The 27,092-nt window shown below is 26.2% G+C and overlaps 1 protein-coding gene across 1 annotated transcript in view; it reads left to right on the top strand.

Annotated features, from left to right (window-relative positions):
* Positions 1 to 22,569, top strand: part of LOC136079998 (uncharacterized) — a 102,553-nt gene extending 79,984 nt beyond the window's left edge. Inside the window, exons 9-13 of the mRNA XM_065796643.1 lie at positions 4,495 to 4,723; positions 8,391 to 8,466; positions 16,978 to 17,027; positions 21,708 to 21,944; positions 22,021 to 22,569. Coding sequence (XP_065652715.1) covers positions 4,495 to 4,723; positions 8,391 to 8,466; positions 16,978 to 17,027; positions 21,708 to 21,944; positions 22,021 to 22,094 — 666 coding nt within the window. The 3' untranslated portion in view covers positions 22,095 to 22,569. The remainder of the gene's footprint in view (positions 1 to 4,494; positions 4,724 to 8,390; positions 8,467 to 16,977; positions 17,028 to 21,707; positions 21,945 to 22,020) is intronic.
* The last annotated feature ends 4,523 nt before the right edge of the window (positions 22,570 to 27,092 follow it).

Below are 27,092 nucleotides of genomic sequence, written 5' to 3'. Positions count from 1 at the left end.
ATAGCAATATATGCAATTAACATTTTTCCTAGTTCAATTTTCTGTCTTCTCCCTGCATAGCTTAATGTTAAAGGAAGGCCATTTTTAAAAACACTTCTGGGCAAATAACATATACAATCTGCTTCGTCTTTAACTCTAAACTGTTCAAAATAACTAACCTGCAAAAATATACAAGCAGGCAATAAATAAAGTTTTTTTGGTTAGAATTAAATCAATATAAAATATCATTTACAAAAAACCTTCTAAGAGTATTGTGTTTAAAGTACATAATTTGTATAAATATATCATACAAAATTCATAAACGGATCATAAAAAAATATTAACTATATCCTTAAGTATTTCCTTGCCTTTCAATTTTTCTTCTAGGGTACTTGAATTCTCTACTGCTATTAGTGGCAATGACACTATGTCAGGCTTATCATTAACTGGCATATCTTTGTTACTATTTCTAATTATGCTTAAAATTAAATTTAATGTGTTTTGTTGTTCACCAAGCTGCACTTAAATGCTTCACAATCGTGCCAATAATAAATGCGTATCTTTAAGGGATACAATTTTATTTTAAAACAATAAAGTTAATAATATCCTTTAGAAACTAAACAACAAATTACATATAACATTTAGAAATCATGAAAGTAAATACAACATTCGCTAATAAAGGCATTAAAATGAGAAGGAAAAGTTTTAATGATAAAAATATATACTTTCTAATGGATTCGCAACAATTTTGTGAGTATTGGAATTTGCTGGTGTACATTTAATTTCTGGCACTGACGAAAAATGATTCTCGTTAACATTTGAGATACAGACTGCACTGTAAAACAAAAAAATTCATATTAAACAATGTTTCTCAAATGTTTGTTAATAATTTATTTACATATTTAATTACATATATAATTCTAAATATAATATCAAATATTTAATATCTAATATTTAATATCTAATAATTCTAAATATAATTCTAATAATTACATATTTAATTACATATATAACTCTAAATATAATACAACTTTTAAAAACAATATTATCAATAAAAACAATAATATAATAAATAATATAATAAAGTCTGTTAGATAAATCTAAAAAAATTTAAGATAAAAAACGTTTATATGATAAATAATAATGAACCATCGGCAACTGTTAAAACATTAAAATCATATAAATATTACGTTTTCTTTTCTAAGATTTGATTTCAAATGGATTTTAAAGTCAGTGTAAGCTTTTATATGTTGATTATTGCACAATAAAATGTTCAAACACTCTGACTTTTGATCGTAACATAAAAAAGTTTTATGTTACGATCAATCTTTATTTATAGCATTAAATTTTACAGCAAAACTGTAAAAGTTAATGCTATAAATAAAGATTTCCAATCATCAGACAAAAAGACTTTTGAATTAAAACTTACCATTTAATAAGTTTTGTTCATTCAACTTCTCAGAGCAAACGTTGAACTTTTGCAAAGAGTTTGGAGTTACAAATAAATCCCAAAGTTTAATAATATTTTTTGTATTATTTGAAATTGAGTATAAATCATTAATAAAATAATCTGATGAATTATCTGCACCAAGATATACACAATTTTTTGTATCTTCAATCTTTGTTTTGGTTGATCATTTTCGTTGTTTTCCTTTTTTGCCTCCAGATCAAAAGTTTATCCTTCTGTTAAGTTCAATCTTGCATTGCTATAAAAATCTCTTTGCATTGCTATAAAAATTCATTGATAATTAAGTTATAACTGAAGTTAATGTATAAGCCTAAAGTTGTTAACGCAAACTAAATAAGAACAATATCCAACAAAATCAATTAAAAAAATAATAAAACCAAGAATAATGTCCCTCTGCCTAAGAAAGATGGTATATATACAGGGTTGTTTTGTTTAAATCTATTGATTTAAATCAGATGAAATTCATGATTTAAATTGGTCAAATTATTATCATGATTTAAAATGAGTTTTTTGATTTTAATTGTTTTTAATGATTATTTATTAATTTAATCTCATAGTTCAATCAATTATTATAAAATTATCATTGATCTTATAACATAATTACTGGCAATATTAGAAAGCTCTACATAGGTAAAATTTAGAGTCTAGTAACATCAATTATTGCACACTGCGTTAGTATATTAGTAGATGAGATTTCACAATCAAACGCAGAAAAAATCAAACAAAAGAAACATATTTAAAATGTAAAACATTGCTATCTGGGTTATTATTTATTATTATTATTATTATTATTGTTATTATTACTATTGTTATTATTGTTATTATTATTAACATTATTATTTTTAATTAAAATTACTTACAGAATGATGTTTATTATTAATGTTATTTATCTTAATAATGTTATGATATTAAGAACTATTAGTATTTAATGTTAGCATCATTAACGGGTGATGCGGAAGTTATCGGACAAAATAAAAACGTCAATAACTTATTTATAAATAAAAAAAACAAACTACTATTATATTTTTTTTAAATAAAGCATTTATCTTTTAATAAAAATATATTATTTTTTATATGAAAAGACACCACCATCTGCAATTGATCTCAATTTTGCTCTGACGCCTTTCTTATGCGACTGTAAAAAGTTTAAATCAATTTCTTGTAGTTTTAGTTTAATGCAATCAATTAAAACTTGCTCTGTTGAAGCTTGCCAATCTCCCTCGTAAACCATCTGTGCCAAATGTCCCCAAAAATTTTCAATTGGTCGTGCTTGAGGCACATTTGGGGGATTGGATTCTTTATCAACGTAATAAACATATTGGTCCATCCAATTTAGAGAATCTTAAGAATAATGAGAACTTGCTAAATCTGGCAAAAATAAATAGTTAAAGTCTCCATGACACTTGTGAATAAATGGAAGAAGTCGTTTTTCTAAACATTCTTTAATATAGATTGATGAATTGATCGCTACAGCCTTGGAAGTGCGAAACAATGGCTCGGATATACCACGGTCAGATATGGCTATCCACATTAATAATTGTTTTGGAAATTTTTTTTTTACTATAAAACGAACACTTTCTGGGCATGTCTTTTTGTTGTTTGTGTAGTATCCATAATTTCCAGGCATGTTGTGCCCTGCAAAACAAAAGTATTTTTCGTCATGGTTAACTAGTTTCCTGCTTCTTTTCTTTGCTTTTATTTGTTTTTCTATAGTGTGCTTTAGAGTCTTTTCACGTTTTCTATATTTAATATTCATTTTTTTTAACTGACGACTAATTGTCGATTGATTTACACAGAATTTAATACCTATTTATCTCTGACTGACCCCTTTTCGATTGTTGACAAGTCTCGTTAATTTGGCATTCTTTTCCCTAGTTCGGGATGTCGGACGACCAGGGTGCTTTCTATCAGAAAACGATTGAACAGTTTTAAGTCTTTTTAGGTTATCATATATTGTACTTTGAGCAAATCCTTCCCTTTTAAAATGATTTACGATTCTTTTTTTTATATTAGGTTTATTTACAAAAAACATTTTTAGTCGCTTTCGAAAAGATTCTCGTTCAGCTGCATTTAATCTCATTTTACCACAAAAACTGATTATTATGCACAAATAACAATCAGTTTTTGTGATTAAATCAAAGATAAACTACAAAAACTAATTATTATGCTCAAATAATGAAATTAGGATTTGTCGGATAACTTCCGCATCACCCGTTAATGTTAGGTATTTACACATCATTATTGATTATGGTATTTGTAACATCCTTGAATTGTAAGATCATGTAATTCAGAATGTTATGATTGATTGATGTATTAGTTATATGACTGCTAAAGTCTAAGGATTCAGCCAATTAAAGTTACCACTGATTGTTTTAGAATATTCAGTAGGTGCTGAACTAGTCCATTTTTCATTTCTCATTTTCTATATATACATACATACATATATATATATATATATATATATATATATATATATATATATATATATATATATATATATATATATATATATATATATATATATATATATATATATATATATGTAAGTATGTATGTAAATATGTATATATATGTGTATATATATATATATATACATATATATATATATATATATATATATATATATATATATATATATATATATATATATATATATATCAACATTTATATATATACATATTTATATATATGTATATATACATGTATATATACATATATATATATATATATATACACATATATATATATACATGTATATATATATGTAAAATATATATATATATATAAAATATATATATATATTTGTATATATATATATATATATATAGGTATATATATCTTAATGTATATATAAACATATATATATATATATATATATACACATAAATATAGAAATATATATATATATATATATATATATATATATATATGTATGCATATATATATATATGCATATATATATATATATGCATATATATATATATATATATATATATATATATATATATATATATATATATATATATATATATATATACATATTATAGTTCAATGGAAGTCTTACTAAAGCTGATTTTTTCAAATACAATTTCACGGCATCGTTTAATGACTCTTTATGTCCAAAGCCAGGTATGATAACTTTAGAAATACCTTTAAATTTATCACTTCAAGTAGATATTGGAAAACGTTTGGCGTTAACTAAAACAACTCAGACAGCAGTTGAATGTTTTAATATTCCCAAAATACCAGTTGAAGAAAATAAGCAAGTTCTTAAAGGTAAGTTTTATGGTTTATTTTCATCATAACATTTAGAAAATGATTTCTTTTTAAAAAACTCATAAAAAGACATACTTATTTATATAGAGTTAAGGAAATATCTTTGCGTCACTCCACATAAAACTGGCAGTTTCTCGATAAGATTGAATCAATTAAGATTCTTTGTTTTCGATTAAACATGTAACTATTAAAACCTAATCATGACCATTGGTGTTGAAAGCTTTGAACAAGCAAACAAATGTGGAACTGTGTAGTTTACCATTATCTGCATATTTAGAAATTGAAACAATTAGTAAAAAAAACTGCTAGTACCGCAGAAATTTTTTTATGGTAACCTAACTAAGGATTGCATAATAGTAATTTATATTTTAAGTATTCAACTATTTGAAAAAAAATGGCTCTTCATATTACTTTAGACATTACTGTAAGTAATAATAGTGGTTAGTTTTTATTTTGGTTATTGGTTGAACCAGGTTTATAAATTGAAACTACTTTAGCAGTTTTTAAATATCTTATATTGTTGCAGTTGATTGAGAGAGGTTTACTGTATGTGTTCTTGATTCTGCAATAACTGAATACACGCTTTTTGATATACCCGAAAGTTGTAACGCCAAAAAATTTTGAATAAACAAACATTTAAAATGGTACATTTTACAAAGGAGTCAAATTATTTTTCGATCAGAAGATGTGTTTATAAATTAAAATATTTTGAAATAACTTTTACTATTCTTGCTTTAATTTTATTTAGTAGTTATAGGTGCAATGACATATCATTGTGTCGTAAAAAGTTGCTCAAATGGAAGTTTTAACTTTTTTATATGGAAATATGAAATATGCGCAGAACATAAATGTAAAAAATAGAGAAAACTTGATGTTATTATGCATCATCTTTTCCATGAATACCTTTTCCAACAATAAAAAAAATATCCTTCCCAACGCGAAATTTGGATCAAAACTTGTTAAAAAGCCCTCCTGCAACAACTGATTTTTTCTGTCTTAAGAAAGATGCAAGATTTTGCTTTAATTATTTTAAACATACAGAGCCGATATTAAAAAATCTTTTTCCCACTAAAACACTTAAATGCGATTCTAGAGATAAAGCTGTTTTTTTATGCCTCTAAATAGAAATAGTACAATAAGTACTGATTCCACACAGCCTTTACTTAAAAAATATAAATCAAATGTAAAGTTTACCACATACTGTAATATCATATTTTGTTGATCAAAATCGAGACAAATTTTCTGTGAAACACCCATGCTCAACTTCCTTATTACTTGGGGTTACTTCAGTCCAAAAAAACATTGACTTTATAATTGAACCAGAACCAGTAGTAGTTGAAGTAGTAGATGAAAATGAAAAATATATTAATCCACTTTCCAATCTTTATAAGTTGTCTCAAGCTCAATTTATATTATAAGCAACCTGGATAAAACTTATAATGGCAAATTACAAAAATTAAACCGTTATCTTTTTTTTCAAAACAGAAAATTGCAAAATCAGGTAAACGTAATTAAAAATAAAGTCAAAAATAATCTTCAAAACGAAGTCTACAAACAGTATTAACAACCAACAAGAAATGTAGCTTTTACTCAAACATTCCTTCCGTATAAGTTTTTACCATCACAACTAACCATAACGTTCAAGCACGTTCGACAAACGTTACAAACATTCAAGCACGTTCGATTAACGTTCATAGGTCATTCTTAAATGTTCGCAACATTTGTTGAATTTTTTGTGATAGCTGGGTTTCTCTATGACCTTATAAAAGCAACTGTACATCTTTGATTTAAATTCAAAACTGAATCAAGATGGTTTCTTAAAAAATCCCAGATAAAAAAACATCAAAAAAACGTGGTAGATACAGAAAATTATGTTCATAAGATGAGTTTTTACCTGTTCTGTTAAATTTACGCCTTAGATCGTAAAGTAATAACATTATTGGTAAAGGTAATGTTTCTCTTGGTAATGTTTCGAAAATATTTAAATCTTGGATAAGAGGCGTGTAACAGTATTTTAAATTATTAATTAGTGTGCTACTAAGAATTACCTTTATTTCCCCACCTGACAAACGAGAAACTTTTCAAATGATACCCGAAGAAGTAATAAAAAAAAGTAATATTGCTAAACTTAGAATTCTTACTAAACAGGTAGTTAAAAGAATGAAAACTTTTCAAATAAGTGGTATGTATTTTGCATAACAAAAGTTGAGTTTCGAAAACTGTGTATTGAGTGATTCAGTTTTTCTTAAAAAGCAACAGGAATTTCATAAAAACTAGCTGTTATCTTCTGTTTAAATGTATTTCTTGGACCGCTCCTAATGTCTTTTCAAATTGATATGCTTTAAAAAAAAAAATTGAGTCTAATTTACAATGTTAAGCTTTTTTCCACAAGAAGTTTTCAAAACCAATTTATTTATTGAATCAAAATAGTTTTGAGAAATTTTGATTTTTCAATAGAATGGAATTTCTCATTTAAGAGGAAGTTGAGATTTAAAAAAATCGTTCTCTCAATTAAAAACATGCTAATATATTTAAAAAACCTTTTTTTTTATTTTAGCAATATTCTTATGAGTTCTTTTATTTAAAATATTTTTATTAACATTTTCAATTTAAAATTTATATACTTTGAATATTTAAAAAATTTTTTTAAATGGGTAATGTTTTATATTTATTTGTACATTTTATGGGCATTCTATGTACATATTTGTATATTTTATGCTTGTGAAATCTTTTATTTTGATAACTCTTATAAACAATTACTTTGTTTACTCAATTTTTGTTTTAAAAACTTTTATTTTGTCTGGGTTATGTTCTTTATACAGAAGATTTTATTCATTTAATGTATTTAAGTGGTTCTCAATGGCAATATTATATGAACTTCTGCAAACCTTCCTTGGCCAACTATAATTAAACGACCGGGTATGTAGGTTTTTACTGAAAAAAACTAGGTCATTATTTAAAAAAAAGTTTTTCACAGAACACCATTAGTAAAAATAAAATAAATTAAAAAAAGACAAGCTTTCACTGGCATGGATTATTATTATTTTTTTAACATGAAAATGTTTAAAATAACTATTTTTCTTAAAAAAGATTTCTTATTTAAAAGCAATTTAAATGTTGATAAAGTCACATTCCATTTTTTAATATAAATTCTGCAAATATGGCAACAATTGATAGAAATAAAAAGCTAATTAAAATACTTTCTTTTAGTTCTTTTAGATTTGAAAGCAACAAAGTCGTCTTTCCTTTTTCCGCTGTGGTATAAATGTTATACCGCTATTAAAATGTCTATCAAACATAAAAACTGTTCACTTCCATACCTTAAGAGCTATTTAGAAGCATATCTGGTATTATTAGCATTTAAAAATTAAATTTCGTGAGCCAAATCTAGTTTATTGAAGCCATGTGAAATGATGCAAGATGTTTTCAAGGTAACTGAAGCCCCCCTCTTGAGAGCAAAATTGACTTTCTTAGGATTTAATAAAGCATGTACTGCATTAAAAAATATTTTACAAAGGAAATCTTTTTTTAACAAAGTCGATTCACTTTGTTCACACTGTGAGGTAACTATTTCGGAGTTACCCAATTTGCATATTCAGGTATTTGCAAGAAATCCAAAACCAGTTTTCTGTAGGAAAATAATAAGCTTCTTGTTTTGATTTTTCAGAAAGCTATGGGCGTGGAATTTATTGGGATGCTGATAACTCTCATATTTATGTGTGCATGAACCAACATGTCCCTAGGTATGTTGTAATGTTTATATTCTGTCAAAAAAAAAAGAAATTTGTATTTATCTTACATTTTCGAATGAATTTGTGGAATTTAGACCTTTAATTTAACATTTCTTATTTGTATTTTTCCTAAAGTTTTATCCAATATAACATAGTACTTCTAATTTATTTTTTTACTATGAATAAACTAATTTCTAGAATAAAAGACTTCTTTTTATGAAATATTAAAATCTGCCTAAAGTTTATAAAAAACATTTCTTTTTTGAAATAATTATTTGTTTTATTTGCAATTGATGTGATAAATATTATGTAATTTTCACCGAAAAGCCAGTTTTCTTAAAAACTTTTGTACCAACATAACCAATATGTTGCTTTTGTGTGATGTTCTCGTCAAGAAATAAGCCTAAAAATTCTGCAACGCAATCTCTTTTTATTTCAATTTGATCTATAAAAATATCAGGTAGAGTTGGGGGTAAATAACGTTTTTTAGTTATCGAATGAAAAAGAATCCATATTGTTTTATTAACATTTTAATAACAACTATGTTTGTTTTATTAACATTGTTATCAGATAAAAATAAATTAGTATCATCCGCAAACATAATGCTTAAAATATTAGAAGCTTTATAAAAATCATTAATGTAGATTAAAAAAAAGAGGTGGCCCCAAAATTGATCCTTGCGGAACACCACATGAAATATCCAAAACATTTTTGATAAGGATTGTTAAAAGAAACAAATTTTTTTCAAAAAGTTTTGAATTACTGTTAAACTATTTCAAAATTATGCCATTCACTCCATAATATCTAAGTTTATGAATCAAAATACCATGATACAGTATCAAATGATTTTAATAAATCCAAAAAATTACCTGAAGTAAATTGTGAATTTTTGAAAGAGTTTGAGATTTCACGGACGAATTGTATAATTGCAGGCTCAGAACTATTTTTTTAAAACCAAACTGATTTTTATAAAAGAAGTTCTTCTCCTTAAAATAAGTATATAATCTATTGTAAATATTTTTTTCTAAGGTTTTTGAAAATGTTTTAAAAATAGAAATAGGTTGATAGTTTTTTATATTAGTTCTGTCTCCTTCTATGTATATTGGGATTATCTTAGCTTTTTTTAACTGATCAGGAAAAACTCCTTATTTTATTGGCGTATTGAAAACTTTAAAGAGAATATACTTTAATTGAACAAAGCATTCTAAGACTATGTTTCTATTTTGTTTCATCAGCTCCAGGGGCTTTGTTTTTTTTTTAAATAGTTTTAAACGACCCTTGAAATTCCTTAATTGTTAGCTCAATTGATAGCTCAGAAATACAGTCATCCATTGGTGTTAGAAAGTTATTGAACACAACTTGGGTATTAAAAATTTTGTTTGTCAGTTTGGAACCGATGTCAATGAAGAATTTGTTAAACTTATGAGATAATATTCAAGTTTCAAAAACATTTTTGCTATCCACTCTAATCACCTGCGGTAGGAAATCTGAGCAAGTGTTTTGTTTTTCACCAAAATCTCTTACAATTTTTCAAGTACATTTAGAGTCGTTTTTAACATTTTCAAATAGTTTTGAGTAGTACTTCTTTTTTAAGTTTTTATGAGTTTTTTCAAATAGATATTTATAATATTTGTTTAATTTTTCATTTAAAGGTGATATGTTTTTAAGTAAATTGAATACAGCTTTTGTTTGATCCTAGATGATTTTTTAAAACCCTTAGTTATCCAAGGAGCATTTAAGCTTTTTTATTTATTGTTTTTCCACAATATAATAAATAGGAAAATAAGGATTATAGACAGAATAAAATGTTTTAAAAAAATTTTCATAAACTTTATTTGCGTCGTCATTAAAATTTATATGCTTCCAATGAAGCAGTGATAATTGTTTTTTTTATACTGTTCAATATTGTTTATGTTATATATGCGTTTACTTATTTTTTTATTCGTTTTGATTTTATCTTTCGTATTTGAGTTGAATGATAGAATAATTGGGATAGCATCAGAAATATCTGTTTTCAAATACCTTTTTGTATATTGTTATTGAAGACATCAGTTGTAATAATGTTATCTATAGTTTGTGACTAGAAAATTGCTCCTTTTTTAAATATTAAATCACAAATTTTTTTTATTTTACAGCCATTCTCGAAGTTAAAGAAATCAATGTTTAGATCACCAATAATAATTTTTTTTTTCTTTAATGCCTATATTGATAACATTTTGTATAAAAACGTGCTCATATTTTTGCTCAGACCGTCAGGTGGTCAATAAAAACAGCTTCGTAATACATTTTAAGACTCATTTTTAAAGATTTCAGTTGTTAAAGTTTCTTTATCGCCGTAAGAAACGCTTAAATTAGTTCTAACGTAATGCAAAATGGTTTCCTTCATGTAAATAAGAACTCTTGATATATTAACTCAAAGCCGAAAATATAAAAATTCGCGTTATTACTTAAATCGTTAGTGCCTATCCAAGTTTTAGTTAAACAAATAATATTAAAATCATTTTTAATTTCTTCTAATAAGCAAAGGAGCTTTTCAAAGTTGTGACTTATGCTTCTGATATTTACATGAAGGATTTTTATTTGTTCGCCGTTATTGGAATTAAAAAGAGATTCTTCTATTTCAAAAGGATAATAGTAAAAGCAACCATTATTTAAATCATGACAATAATTCTTTTTCTGCATTTATATTTATTAAAGTTTTCATTTTAGAAAAATTAAAAGCTTGATTTTATAATCGCTAATTTTAACCATTCTGGTGAGAGTTATAGAATCTCCTTTTGTTTCCTCAAATACGTTATTTTATTTATGCATTTTTTTAACAAAATTTTTTATTAAATTTGATTACTGCATACCCTCTTACGATGCCTTTTAACTGCTTCCCACAATTTTTTTCGATGTTCCAGGGTTTCTTTTGCATAATATTTATTGATAAAAAATCCAGTGCCTTTATGTTTTTTTTACAGATGTTAAAATTTTTCAGTTATCATAATGATTTAGGAGTTTAAGGACATTAGTTCTTGGTAGGTTGTCTATAATTCTTCTTTACCTCGTCGTTCTATTTGATGGGCTTGCTTAACCACTATACCATTGGCAATCCCAAGCTAATTGTTAAAGATCTTTTTAACTGCTCTTGCACAGTCATCTATGTTTCAGACATTTGTTCTGCAACACCTTAAACTTTTAAGTTATAGCGACGAGATCTATTTTCTAGATCAATAAATTTTTTTTCAAAGTATTTGTTTTTTCATTAATCTTTAAATTAAGTTGAGAAAGGATTTTCTTGATGCTTTCCTCTTTGAAGTTAATTCTATCTTTAATGTCGCTAGTATTTTTTTCTTGTATTTCAACTCGGGATATATTAAAACGTTTTTTTTCATGTTTATCTAGTCTGTCTGATATTATTTTTATGTTGGAACTCATTATTTGTGTAAAAATTTCTTCTTATTTTTTTTATAGCTTTTCAGTTTCTTTTTTTGCTTCTGATCTTCAAGCTTAGATATTATTAGTTTCATCGATAAATCCATCTTTACACAATTATAAACAATAACGAGGCACTTTCAAATCAAAATTTTAAATCCCTTTCAAATGCGGCAACAAACATTAAAAGCAGCTTTCACTTTTACAAATTGTAAAAACAACTTTGAAAAAAAAAAAGACAACAACAAACTTTCAATTTCCAAATCTTTCATGTTTTCAAACTTTATGAAATAGGTCAAAGCAACATTTCAACAACTTCCAAATAACTTTCCAACAACTTTCAACTTATCAACAACAAAGCAACTTTCAACTTTCAAGACACAACTTTTAACAACAATATAAATAAAATAATTTTCAAAAAGCTTTCAACTATAAACATTTACAGCAACTTTCAGGTTATCAACAACAAACAACTTTCAACTTTCAAAAAACATTCACCAAAAAAACTTTCAAAAAACATTCACCAAACCAAATTTCAGCAAAACAACTTTCAACAACAAATAAACACATTTTGACTGGAATTCAAGCAAAGGCGGATCCATAGGTAGGGGAAGCAATAGGGGCGATCGCCCCTCTTATATGGTTTAAAAAATTTTTTGTGTGTGATAAATAGTTAGTGCAAGCATCCCTCTATAGAAAAAACATGCGAAGTCAACTAAAGTATTAAAATGTCTCGAAGTAATTTAATCTTATTAAAACACAACTACTTAACAAAGACTTAGTTGTTTAACTAAATACGAAGTTAAACTTTTTATTTGTTGAACAACAAATCGAAGTCTTCGACTTTGAAAAACGATCAATCACGTTTCCAACAAATTAAAAATAATAGAAGTATTAGTAGATGATGGCAGTGATGTGGTTCCTTTCTTATCCTTCTACATTTAAACTGACTTAGTTTAACTTTCATGTTTAATGTACATTTAGGTTCAGGTAAGTTTTAAGTCCAAGAATTAGGCCACAGAAATTACTGATTGCAGAAACAATTTTAACAACATCTTTATGATTCAGTTTAATAATATTTTTCTTAATCAAAAAACAGATTTGAAGGCGTGGTCAATTTTCATTAGAAAAACGTGTATTTAAGTCTAATATCAGTGTATCAAGTTGGGAGATATAAATTAATCGCCTGTAAGAACAGGTGATATACTTGATTTTTTGGCAACAACGAAAGAATAGTAACATTGTTTCGTTGTTGCTGAAGGTATATTTTTACGGCATGTCTGCGGTTGCACTATTCTTTTGAAGGTAAAACCATATTTTTTTAATTATTGTTTGAACACATGTACATCATAGCCTAAAGACACAATAAAATCACTTTCTTTAATTGATAATAATAAATTTCTCCTTTTGATGAAAATGTTTTATCATTCCATTTAGATATTTTCTAGTGCATCAGTTGTTTGTGGAACCTCAACGCTAAACGTCTATAAAGCGTCTAATTGTCTCTCGTCATTTCTCTCAACCTATTTGTCTAATTGTCTAATTGTCAACTAATTGTCTCTCATCATGTCTCTCAGCTGTTTTGAAAAGTAAAAACAATTGTGAATTAAGGATGTTTTTTATAATAAACCCTCGTTTTGCAAAAACATTGAGGAAAATTAAAAAATACGCCAATAATAACAAAAAAAATTGTCCGCAATAATCTGAATCCGCCCCTGGATTCAATACGGAGAAGACAAAAAAAATTTTTAAGAATGAAAATAAAATTAATTCTTGTTAAGTATGTGTCACTATAAGGTGTATATTAAAAGAAAAATTATTTGATGGTAGAAATCAGGTTTAGCGTAAACCAGTTTCAAAAACAGAATCTTAGTTAAAATAACCAAGAAACCAAGAAGATATGATAAATAAACAAGCAAAAAGAAGTTGACCAATAATTATTATTGCTTTACACTCAGCTAACAACGTTGCAAGAGAAAATATTGTTGCAAGAGAGAAGTCAGAAGAATGTTTTGCATACTTCATGGATAAAAAACTTTCAATAAATGTTTAGAAAATTATTTATAAAGAGCAACCATGCAAGTTTCTATCTTATCGAACAACTTCTGAAATAAAAAACTAGTGCTTACATTTAGAAATATCTAACTAAGTTACTTAGACAAAAATTTAAACTACAGCATATTATAGATTATACAGCATATTATAAATAATACAGCATATTATAGATTATACAGCTTATTATACATTATACATGCAAGCGCCTTGTGAAACTGCAAAAAAAGGAAATTTTAAAATATTTAGATGATAGAAAAAAGATAAATTTATGCTAGCAAGAGTTGGGGAGGGATGGTTGTTCAGCATCACCTTTTCAACAATAAGTGCCTTCAGGTTCAAAAAATAATTTATGGAACAACAAAATGTTTCATAGTATTAGATTTTGGCGACCAGTTATGCTGAAGTATATAAAAGATATATAATAAAAAAGTGATACTGAAAATCAAGTAAAAACTTGTAAAAACTTTTCTTAATTTATATTCGTTAAAGTTTACCTTCCAGAGTATAAGTCTGTTTTGAACAACTATAGTTTTTTTCCTTTCAAATAATGATAGAAAAATTTTAGTCTACATAACCGACACTTTTTTGAGACAATGCTGTCCAATTTGTCATACCACACTAACATGATGAGCGATTTAAAAATCTTTAAAGAAGAACTTGTTACTTATTGGCAGACATAGTGCTATTGAATTTCTCTACTACATGCTTTAATTTTTTAAATTTATTATTCATATTTTATACAAAGTTGAAATAAAATCTTGGAAAGCAAAAAAAGTTTTGAAAATCAATGTTTTTTGAAAAATTTTTTTTACAGGAATCACAAAACGTCAAGACGAATTAAAAAATGTGATAAATTAGAATATCAAGATCATGTTAAAAATCATTAACTTTTAAACAAATTAAACACAGTGGAAAAAAATCAACTTTTGTCAAAATAGCAATTTTTTGATAAAATGACAGACTTTAGACGTTCAGGTATTTGCTCAGAAGTTTGTCGCAACTTGATCTTGTCATATTTAGGCCCATATCTTGTTCAACTCTTATTTTAGGGCATCAGCATTTTGATAGATTTTTCTTGCCTTCATATCCTCCATCAGTGAAAAAAAAATCCATTCGATGAAAGTAAGGTGATAAAAGTGTCCATATAACTATTTTCCAAACATGAGAAATATCATCTTAGAGAAACTTCAGAGTCTATTCGGCTTGATAGGATAGAGCAGAATCGTGTTGAAAAGCCCGTTGCTTTTTCTTAAAATTTTTCTTGACCCTGGAAAGAAACCCTAATAAATGTAATAGAGACTTCTAAGTTGCTTTTATTCCATTTTTGAAACAAAAGCTGGAGGAGCTTTATGCAGCCGTTTTGAACGGATAGAATTCTATCTTCAAAACTGAATGTCCGTGATTCAAAGCCGGATCTGGCTAAAAATGAATTATTGGCAAGGAAGGAGGCTTGAACTTCCTCTTAAAATGCTATTATGAGATGCTCTGTAATAAGACAGTTAAATTTTCTTGAAGCACCTCAAAATAAAGTTATAAATGATTAAATAAGTAATAACCAAAATTTTAGATCCGTCAGAGCAAATTCTCCCCTAGTTCATCATCAATTAAACTTAATCTAATGGATTTTTGCATTTTTTTTGCTATAAGGTAAATAAAGTCAAAGAAAATCTATCGAAATTTGGAGGCCATTGAAAAAAAAAATGACCATGATATGAATTAAACTTGACAAAAACATGCTGTGAAGAACTTTGGAGAAAGTACCTGAACGTTTAAAGCCTGTCTTCCAATAAAAGGAGGTTTATTTGAACAGAACAGTTTTTTTATACTACCCTGTGATCAGTTTAATCAAAAACAAATGAAATTCAACATATCCCTGACCTTATTCTGATTTTTCACTTTCAATTTATCTCAACGTTTCGCGCACCCGTGTATTTTTTTTTTTTTTTTTTTTATATATAGTTATTTGTTTTAGGTGCTCTAAAAAAATGTAAAGGTCTTATCACGGAACACCGCAGGATAGCCTTTTATTCAGGATTTTTACGCTTCCTTCATAGCCATTGATCTAAATATAGCCGGATTTGAACCACGGAACTCTAGTTTTGAAGCCAGAATACTATCTACTACACCACTACTGCTAAATTATTCATTTTATTTATGTAAAGTATTTGTAATAAAATTTAAAAGGTATTTAATTTAAAAATTGATAAATTAAGAGCTGGCAAATCATTAACAAATAATACTGGAAAATTGTGCCAAAATAATGTCAATAAATTGGAAATTATTGTTAAAAATTTCTCATGTATATAATGATTAGAGATTTACGCTCTAGTTGTTTATATAATAACTTTACAGAAAATGGCAATAAAATGTTTTATTCGTAAAACAAAATACTTTAGTTATAAAACATTACCGTGAGTACATAGAAAAAAATACAACTTTTTAGGATTTTTTGGAAAACAATATATGAATTTCAGATAAAATATAAGTAGCTTTTTTTAATAAATAAAAAAAACATTTTAGTTATGTAAATATGCTTTATTTATGTGAGTGTTTTTTCTTATAAAGGGGTCGTCAATAAAGTACGTACGCTTTTTTATCGTATACCCCCCGCCTTTTGTAATACGCTTTTTTGAGTACCCTCCACCTCCCTAAAAGTACCTATGCCATTAACCTATTTATCTAACATTTTATGATAATTTTTTAAATTTAGTGTCTCCTTTTTTTTATAATTGACCCACCGCCCTCCCATCACATATACGCCATTTGCAGACCCTTTTTCCCTCCAAGCGTACGTACTTTATGGAAGATCCTAAGTGTAAATTTTGACTAGTTGATTGTAATCAACAATCAGGTATAAGTTTAGGAAATTCGGTCTCCAACGATAGGAGTTAAGGTGTTAATCACAAGTATTCACTAAAATTATTAATTTGATCAAGAACCCATTAAAATTAGGTGATTTTGATAATTTTTTTTTTTCAAAATTTGAATTGTAAGCTGAAAGTGTTGGCAAAAACTGCTTCTTAACAGTTCAATAATGTTCATTTTTTTTAGCGATATTAATGCGTGCTATTACTCTGGCAATAATGGAGATTCATGGGATAGTAAGATTCTTATTTGTTATTTATTTTTTATATATATTTGTTACGTTGTAGGAAATTTGTATATTTCTGAATCAATAATAAAGAGCAAATTGTTTTCACTATATTTTTTTTAGTTATGTATGGGAATTATGTGCATGCTTTATATGCACGCATTTTTTATGCATTTTAACAGGATTTTTAACAGATCAGAAAATGAGCAAACGTATTAAAGCTTTTTAGCTAATAAAATTATTAAAAAAAGAAATTAATTGTATCTTTTAACTTTTTAGCTGACTACAACATAAAGACAAGTCTATATTAAGTCTATATATGAGGCTGATATTACCAGTTTTATCGCCTAAAAATACATATATTATAGTCACCAGTTTTAACCTTTCTAAATAGTGGTACTATCTTGAAAGGTTAAAACTGGTAACTTAATCAATAATAGAATGTAGTATACTAACACAATAAAACTCAGTTTTATAATTTGTGTTAGTAATTACTAACACAACTTATATATTGTGTTGGTAAATGTTAGTAATTACTAACACAACTTATATATTGTGTTGGTAAATGTTAGTAATTACTAACACAACTTATATATTGTGTTGGTAAATACTAACACAACTTTAGTATTGAAACACGATAAAGCTGGTAAATAGTATACTAACAAAATAAAACTTATAATATCATCCTAACATATAAATTTAATGTAGACTATTGGATATATTCTAGTTAGCTAAAAAATTAAACATACAGTTATTTACATATATTTATAATATTGTTATCTAAAACGCTATATAATATATAGCTCATTTTCTATGCAAGTTATTATATTATGTGCAAAATAATATATAAAAAATAAATTTTTATAATAAAAATGTTATAATAAAAAATTTGGAGCGTATAGTAAGTAACATTGGGTTTATACAGTAAAATAAGTTCGTTAATATTTAGTAGAGCAAAGGTATTTCAATGAATAGAGATTAGCTTTTCACTTATGTTTATGTTTAAATGTTTATGAACAATGTGTTGGTTATCAATAAAACTTGTATTTGCAACATTCCTAAAATTACAAATTTTCAGTTATAGTTATATTAACTACTTCAGATAATGAACGGATTATTGAACAGTTTTATATCAGAAAATGAAGGCACAATTGGATAGTTGAATATTGAGTAGTGAATGGGCTATTTAATAGTTCAATATTAGGTGTTAAAAGGATTTTTAAATAGTTTATTGTTGAATAATAAAAGGATTTATGAGTAGTTTTATATAGGGAAATAAAGGAATTACTAGACAGTTTTACATAGGATAATGGACTGTTAATTTACGATGGCAGACTGGTAATGTATGGACAAAAAAATGTTTGAATAAGAGTGGCACACGCCAGAGAACAGGGTTTATTGGGAGAGAGATGGAGGCTCTGTTTGACCAGTTAGGGTCTGAAGTTCGCTGTGAGCTTCCTCAGAGGGTTCTTGGTGTTGGTCCAGCAGCCGTAGATTTAATGAAAAATTACATTTACTTTGTTTAATTTACTTAATATAAATAAATTGCATAACAGTTTTGAAAGAGCTGGACACATTATAAGTTTCATAATAACCAATTTATATTTAAGACAGTTCAGAATATTAGCTTCACTTGCCATCAACGTATATGCATCCAAGTTTTTATTGAAATTATTGCACCTGATTTTAGTTTTAATAATTTTAACTTGAAGAAATTCAGTAAAAAATTGGGTACAGCTTATAGTTAAAAAAAATTGTATGCTAAAAGTAGTATGTCATGTGCTGATGTAAATAAATTAAACTTGTGCATAAGCGTAAAAATTGATTTTAACATCTGCATCGGGTTTTACATTTTGTTTTCACATATGCAAATTCTTTTTGTTCCCCTTTCGTTTTTTTGTCTTTCTCTTCATCCTTATCTTATCTTCACCAGTGAGTTTGTAAATGTCTCATAGACTGACTAAAAAATCGAGCCTCTTTTGAGAAAAATTAAGTAGTTGTGAATTTAAACTTTGTTGAACCAAACGTGTTGTCTTCACTTTGTTTACTATACAAAGAATATACTGAAGAATCAAGTTTTTTGATGTTTAAAGTTTGTAAACTTACAAACAGAGATTCTATTTGAAGTTCTTGGGGTCTAATTAAGTTATGTCTTTAAAAAAAGCTTTACGTGACTAAAAAATTGATTTTAAACTTACTACAGCCATGTCTGTTATAACACTAAAGAGCTTGGTTACACATTTCCCCAGCCCTGATTGTAAGCAGATCAAGACCATCTAGTAAGGAGAGGAGTCTGGATTCACCAAATTTTTTGATTTGGTGGATCGAGACCAGAGTAAAGGAAGGGAGGGGGGGGGAGGAGAGTTGTAAATTTTAGGTTCAAACTATAAAACTTTTTTAGTTATTTTATTTTAAATATTAGTATTACACTGTTTTAACCTATGTAAATATGAAATTGCATCACATTGACATCCCAGTCTGGCTTTTTTTTTTTGCACCACGCAAATTTATTAAAACTTCTTATAATTTTTTAGCAGCCTTTTCAATTTACTTTCATTTTCAAACAACATATTTCATTAAACATTTAAACTTAAAAAGGGTAGTGTAAAAAAGCAGTTTCCAATTCACTTTCTTTTATTAAAGTAGCAATAGATAAGAATAAAGAATTTCTTTTTTTTTTGGAGCAGAAACATAAAGCTGTTGATCAAATACAGAGCATTGCATGCTGTAGCTTTTCTGACTATGTTACAATAAACTTTAACAAAGAGTATACGATATTAAAATTAATTACCTCCAGATTGATTACTGGAAGCTATAACTTTTCCTTGTCGATTACACCTCCTAATAAAGGATAGTTTTTCACATAATAATCATCTTTCTTTATACCATCTATCAACGTTCTTTATAACATCTATTAATAGTTTAGCTGCTGAAGTCATATGTCTAACTTTTTTGCCTTCTACGTTTTTTTTAATTGAATCAGCTTTTTTATAATATAAGTCTAAATGTGTATAGTATAATTATATTACTTTTAATTTGATTTGAAAGCGATTTTATAGAATCTCAATATTTTTTCTTTTAGTTTATTTTTTAGTTTAGTTTGAGTCATTTTAAGAATATATTTCTTTTCCTAATGTTTGCTCTTTCTCAAGTTTTATGCATGCGGAACAAAATATTTTCTGTTGAAGTAGATCTTCCAGAACCTGGTGTAGTATCATGTCTTTCAAATTTTGCTTGCCAATAAAAATTACATCATGTCTCAGAAATTAAAAGATTGTTTATATTTAAACGTCTAGCTTTCACTGTTTTTGATAAAATGTTGGTACGTTCTATGGATAATTTTAGTGTTGCTTGATGAGTTTTTGTTACCTTTGCTTGAACTTATATGAAATTGTTTCTCTCAAGAAAGCGACTGTTAAGTATGCTTATATTTCTGCAATAAAAAACACTTTTCTTACAATTAAAACCTACCGTTCTGATTGAAATGAACACTTACTTTTTCTTTGAGTTTCCATTGATAGCTGCAATCTTTTTATTGAATTTAAGTGATTTCTCAGTTCAGCTCGAAAGATAAGTGAGTATAAACCTTGTCTCCTATCTCTTGTTTTTATACAGGTTACAAACCAAAACATTCAAGTTCAATTTGGAAGCACACTCAATTAAATTTTTTGCCAAGTTTCTTCCAAACCTTACCCCAACTGGGCAAAACAAATCTACATTAAATTATTTTTACCATACGTGATATATACACGGCAATAGTTTTCTTTTTAAATACTAAGTTTAAACTTATACCTTCCGAAAATGTGTTACTTTTTTCCTGTCTTTGATGTTACTATGTTGAGCTTTTTTTCCTTTTCCTTGCATTTTTGCAAAGATGATGGCATTTTCCTATCCTCCCTTTAAAATTCAATATTTTCACCATAAAAAAACAACTAAAGTTATCTCAAATTGTCTAATTGGATGAACTACCTCTTAGTGATATCTCTAGCAACGTCATAGCAATGCATTTGATTATCTGTATACACCATACATTTTACTTTATTTCAATCCAAACGAGTTTTTGATTGCTATGTACAAGCTTGAAAAACCATTTTCTGGATTTTTTTGGAATTTTTGTTAAGGTTGGTATGGTTTGTAAATTAAGTTCAACAGTTTGAGTCTTTTTGTGTGTAATTTTATTACCTTAGTTTTATAATTGATAATTAAAATAGATTGTAAAATGAAGCAACTTTCATTTTTTTAATAGTTTATGTTGTAAATGTTTTGCGTATACTTAATTAAACGTAGTTTTGATAGTAGTTAGTTTGTTTATAAATACGTATTTGTTAAACCCTTTTTAGAACTATTTGTTACATAAGACTGGTAGATGACAAATTGTTTATACTTTTAGCAGTTCTTCAACTTCTAAAAACTGTTAAAGATGAGGTCCAGGCTTTTATAATATTACCGGTAATTGAGTTACATTGGTTTCAACTGCGTTTTTTCTAACTTTTCTTACTCTTGTAACATTACTGCTTTGTTATTTGTTACTTCTGTAGATTTCTTATCTGGAATTAGAAGATAAAGACAGTTAATTATTTAAATGTAGCAACGTATTAGGTTATTATTTTACCTTTAAAAGCTATAATTAGATTATAGAAATAATTTAAATTAATATAAAACTTCTTAAACTTAAAAATATTGAATTTAGACATAGATGTCCGAATTGGCTCCATTATCGGGCACCATTTAATGACAAATGAATTATATGGTACTCATCGGAATTGCAAAGTGTATATGGTATTCAATAAAGTATACAGAAAATGGTTAGCCATAACAAACCAACAGTTTAAAGAAACTTTATCAAGCAATTTTAACACCAGTGTGCGTAAAAACTTAGAAGGAGACTACAATCAAATCGCATATCTTGGACCTTATCAATGGTTAGGTAAACAAAAAATTGAAAAATGTTATATTTCGACGATGTGATTTATTATTAATCAATTTTTTTTATAAATAACTAGGAAATGCTGAAGGTTTATTTTTCCGCAAGCAGGTCAATGATTCATGGATAAAAAGAGTAAATTGGCGTGTCTAATTAATTTATTTAAAGCCTAACTTAATGTTAAAAAAAAAGTGTGCAGCGTATATGTTTTGTAGTATTATGCATTTTCCTTCAAGCTGTAGTTAAAATCAAGGTTAAGTTTTTACTATTTGGGACCAAATTGATTTTTTTAAACAATGTTAATAACTAATTCACAAGTTAACAATAGTTGATTATTCAAGTAACCCCGTGATGGGAAAAGGATCGCCCGAAGAATTAAAGTGGCACTCGAGAGCTTCCAGTTTGTAATTTGCTTTGATCCAGAATATTTGATAAAAAAAGTAAAATAAAAAGTTGATTAGAGTTCTTTGCTTTTTAAGATTGTTTTAACGTAACGTTACTTATAAACTCAGATAATAAAAATTTTATACATTTTAAATTTATATTTTTATTGTAAAATTTATATTTGCTTTTATAGTTAACGCAAAAATGCACAAAATACAGAAATATATAGATAATCTTAAATATTTAAGATAATTAATTTTCTTTTTTGTTATTTCTATTAAACTATATATAGTATACTAGCTGTCTCGACCCATAAAACAGGCCACGGTAGAGCAATGTCCCGTGTAGTATGAGATTTTTACACCTATCTTTTTTTTTACTCCCCTTGTAAAAAACGCGCATGAGATTTTTACTTCTTTATGAAATTTGTATTCTCTTTATTCTTTTAAGAAGTTTTCTTTATGTTGCGCCTTAAGAATTTTAATGATTACGTAGCGCTATTAGAATTTTAATAACTATGTAGCACTATTAGAATTGTTATGTTTATATACGTTTTTAAAGTTATTGATATATTTTTCGTCATCTTCATAATAAATTTTATACAATATTTTTTTGAGTTAAGATATGACGGGAGCAGACAGGAGACAAAAGTCATATCATCCAGCACCGTTGTGTCATTTACATATTAAACAAAAAATAATCTATTATATAAAAAATACATACATATATATATATATATATATATATATATATATATATATATATATATATATATATATATATATATATATATATATATATATAAATATACATATATATATATATATATATATATATATATATATATATATTATATATATATATATATATATATATATATATATACATATATATATATATATATATATATATATATATATATATATATATATATATATATATATATATATATATATATATATATATATATATATATATATATATATAACAATCTTATTAAAGTAATATTAAACATTTTTAAATAAAACGTGTTATATTCTTTTTTTTTTTTCAAATACAATACAACTTAAGATAAAAAAATTAATAAAGTTTAAAGATAAGTAATGATGTAAATGGTGATGTTGCTTTTTAACAAAAAGAAAAGTTGAAAAAAAAACAGAATGAAAAAAAAACTAAAAATAAAATAGTATTTGAGTTACGTTGTAATCAAGTAACTGTTTATTTAAGTTTTAACGATTCGTTTGAATGTTGCATGTTGTAATCAAGTAACTGTTTATTAAGATACTTTTGAAAGTTTGAATTGAAGTTGTAGTTTTACTATTATTTTTTTCTTTTTCACAAAAATCAGATATGAAAAAAGTTGGTAAGTAATAGCTTATATCGCTTCTTACGACTCGTTTGAATGTTACATGTCATAATTAAGTAACTGTTTATTTAAGATACTTTTGAAAGTTTGAATTGAAGTTGTAATTTTACTATTATTTGGGAGGAATAAGTTCCACAATGTGGCCCTCGGTAAGTTATTGAGAATTCGGATTGTTTAAGCATAGTTTTTGGTAAGTGGAAATTAAACAACTGATATTTATGATCTATAATAAAAAAAAGGTCTTCAAAAAATAGGCAGCATATGATATTTTAATCTAAACATGAATAAAAGAATATTATAAATATTTAATTGGTAAACACTCACCATTTCAAGCTTTCTAAGCGGTAGATTGGCATTGCTGTATTTATTAGCATTTATTTTAAGGCGGCTTAATTGTTTTTGTTTTTTTAAGATAAATCTTAGTTTTGACGGATAAGTCCTTGCCCATGCAATGTTACAATCACTAATATAGCTATGAATAAATGAAAATTAAATAAATTTTAAACAATTTTTATCCAACATATATCTAGTTTTATACATAATTCCAATACTTTTTGAAATTTTATTTTCTACTAGATTAAAATGCTTTTTCCAACTTATTTACTCATCGATTAAATTGCCTTAGAGTTTAACACAGAATGTGCGTTGCAATTTGGCTTTTTTATTGAAATATCCAGGAGTTTAAACGGCAACGTGTCATCTTTAGAAAATTTGGAAAAGAGAGCATATTTGCTTTTGGTATGGTTTAGTGAGTGTTTGTTGGCTTTAAATCATTCATTAAGGTCATCAACTTCATGATTCATAAAGGTAAAGATTGTCTTAATGCTAGAGTGAGTATGAAAAACTTGAGTGGCGTCAGCAAAAAGATTAAAGTTTAGTATACTAAATGATAAGTAAATATTGTTGATATAAATAATAAGCAATAAAGGCCCTAGAATAGATCCCTATAGACCTCCGCAGGTAATATTTTCTAATTTAGTGTTAGTTTTGTCATAAGAAACACATTGTTTGCAATCTTTAACATAGAAGCAAAACCATTTAAAATAATTATTTTTGACTCTATAACTTTTAAGTTAGTAAAGAAGAATAATATGGTCCACAGTATCAAAAACCTTTGAGAGGTCAATAAACACTCCATGAGTATATTGGTTGTTTTCAAACCCATTTAATATTTCTTTAACAAATTTAATTACTGCATGTTCTGTCGATTCCCTTTTTCTAAATACATACTGATTATTATTTAGAACTTTGTAAATTGTGAATATTATTAGAACTGTGAATATTATTAGAACTGTGAATTGTGATTATTATTAGAACTTTGTGAATTGTGAGATGGCGTATTATGCATTATTCGCTTCTGAACTTTAGAAAAACATGGGAGTATTGGAATAGATCTATAGTTAAATAACTTTGAGATATCACCATCTTCAAAAACTAGAACCACTCTAGCTAGTTTCAAAAGGTCAGAAAAACTGAATTTTTAAATGAAAGATTAAAACTAATAAGTAACGGGTATTCAAAAATATTAAAAACTTCATTAACAACCCTAGGGCTTATACCATCAAGACCTGCACTTTTGTTTGATTTTAACATATTAAAAGCAAACCAAAGCTTATCAGGCGACCTGGTATTATTTTGTTTTCTAGGTTTTTACCCACATTTATAAAGAAATTATTGAAACTGTTTGCAATATCTTTTTTCTCATTAGTTATTGTTCTTTCATCCTCAGTAAATAAATATTTCGGTAAAATATCTCATGAGTTTTCTTTTCTTTTCCGATAACTTTTTTATTATATTTCAATATTTTTTATAATTTCCAATATTATTTTGTAATAAATTTGAAAAATAATTTTTTTTAGCTATTTTTTCAAGTTTTCAAGCAGGTTTTTGTATATTTTTTATTTTTTTTTGTTTTGATAAGTTTTTTTTTAAGTATTTTATATAAAGTTCTTGCTTCTTCTTAGAAGATTTAATAAGTCCTTCCGTAATCCATAGACTTTTAATTTCCTTCATCGGAAACGCTTTGTTAAACGCATTAGAGAACTCATTGTAAAAAAACTCATTGTATCTTTGCAATAATGTTGTTATTTCCAGTTTACTTTGAGTAAGTAATTTCTAAATTTCTTAATACTAAAATCAGTAATCTGCATTTTTTTTTCCGTTAGTACTTTGGTTTTTTTTTCTATTTTCTAAAAATCAGATATGAAAAAAGTTGGTAAGTGATTAGTTATATCGCTTTTTACGATTTTTTATGTTGCATGTTGTAAAAATGTTAGTAAAAATCTTATTCATAAAAGATTCGGTTTGAAGAATTACACGAGTAGGCTTATTTATTAAGGAAAGAATGTTGTATTGAAAAGGAGAGTTTAAGAAACGTTTTACATCGTTATCAGTTTTAACATTAAAAAAAGTTTAGGTTAAAGTGCCCCAGGATGTTAACTTGTTAATTTTTTACTTCTTTTAAATACCATTTTAAGTGTTTTTGAAAAGATTTTATATTTCCACATGGTGGTCAATAAAAAGCAGTTATTAAAACCTTTTTTTATTGTGGTTTAATAATTCAATAGTTAATGATTCATAATCTGCATTTTAAATGCTGAGAATTTCTATTTTCTGAAAATGGATTGACTCGTGAATAAAAATGCATACACTGCCTCTGACTTTGGTGTTTTGCTTATAACCTGGAATTTGAAAATTATTTTTTTCATTTTGCATCATGTTTCAATGAAGCATATTACCATAAACTCAGAATTTATATTTTTTAGCATTGATTTAAAATTTTCAAAGTTTTTTCTCATACTACGTATGTTTAAAGTTAATGTTGGAAATAACGATTGTGGCGCATTCATGAGGTTAGAGACTTCCATAATATCAAAATAGTTTGAGTTGATTATGGCGTCCTCAAAAAAGTTTACATCTGGATCAATATCATTATTCAAAACAAGTGTGTTTTGCTTATTAAAAATTTCAAAAATATTTGTTGCATTTAGTTGTTAGTCATTTTTATTATTAAAATATTTAAAATTGAGATTAAAAGTGATTTCTAAATTAAAATAATAATTGTTATCTAGCAGTATCATTTCGAGGTTTATTAAAAGTAATGTTTTTAATACAAATGTTTTATTATTAACTTATTTTTTTATTATTAACTAAAATTTAATATTAACTTACATTTTAGTTTACATTAGTTACATTTAGCAAAAGTATACATAAGTTTATAAGATTACATAAATTAGGTAAGGTTTAAGTTATACATAATATCAAAAAACATTTATTAAACAATATATTTCCAGTTTGTACTTCTTTTTGCTAAATAAAAATTGTTATGGAAATAAAATTTGTTACATTTTTAAAACTGATAAAATATGCACTCATCTTTGATCTCAAAGTGAGTCAATGCA

Source organism: Hydra vulgaris, chromosome 05 (genome assembly GCF_038396675.1).
Source record: "Hydra vulgaris chromosome 05, alternate assembly HydraT2T_AEP".
Classification (NCBI taxonomy): Eukaryota; Metazoa; Cnidaria; class Hydrozoa; order Anthoathecata; family Hydridae; genus Hydra; species Hydra vulgaris.
The sequence above is the reverse complement of the archived record's forward strand: the minus strand, read 5'-3'. Positions and strand labels throughout refer to the sequence as shown.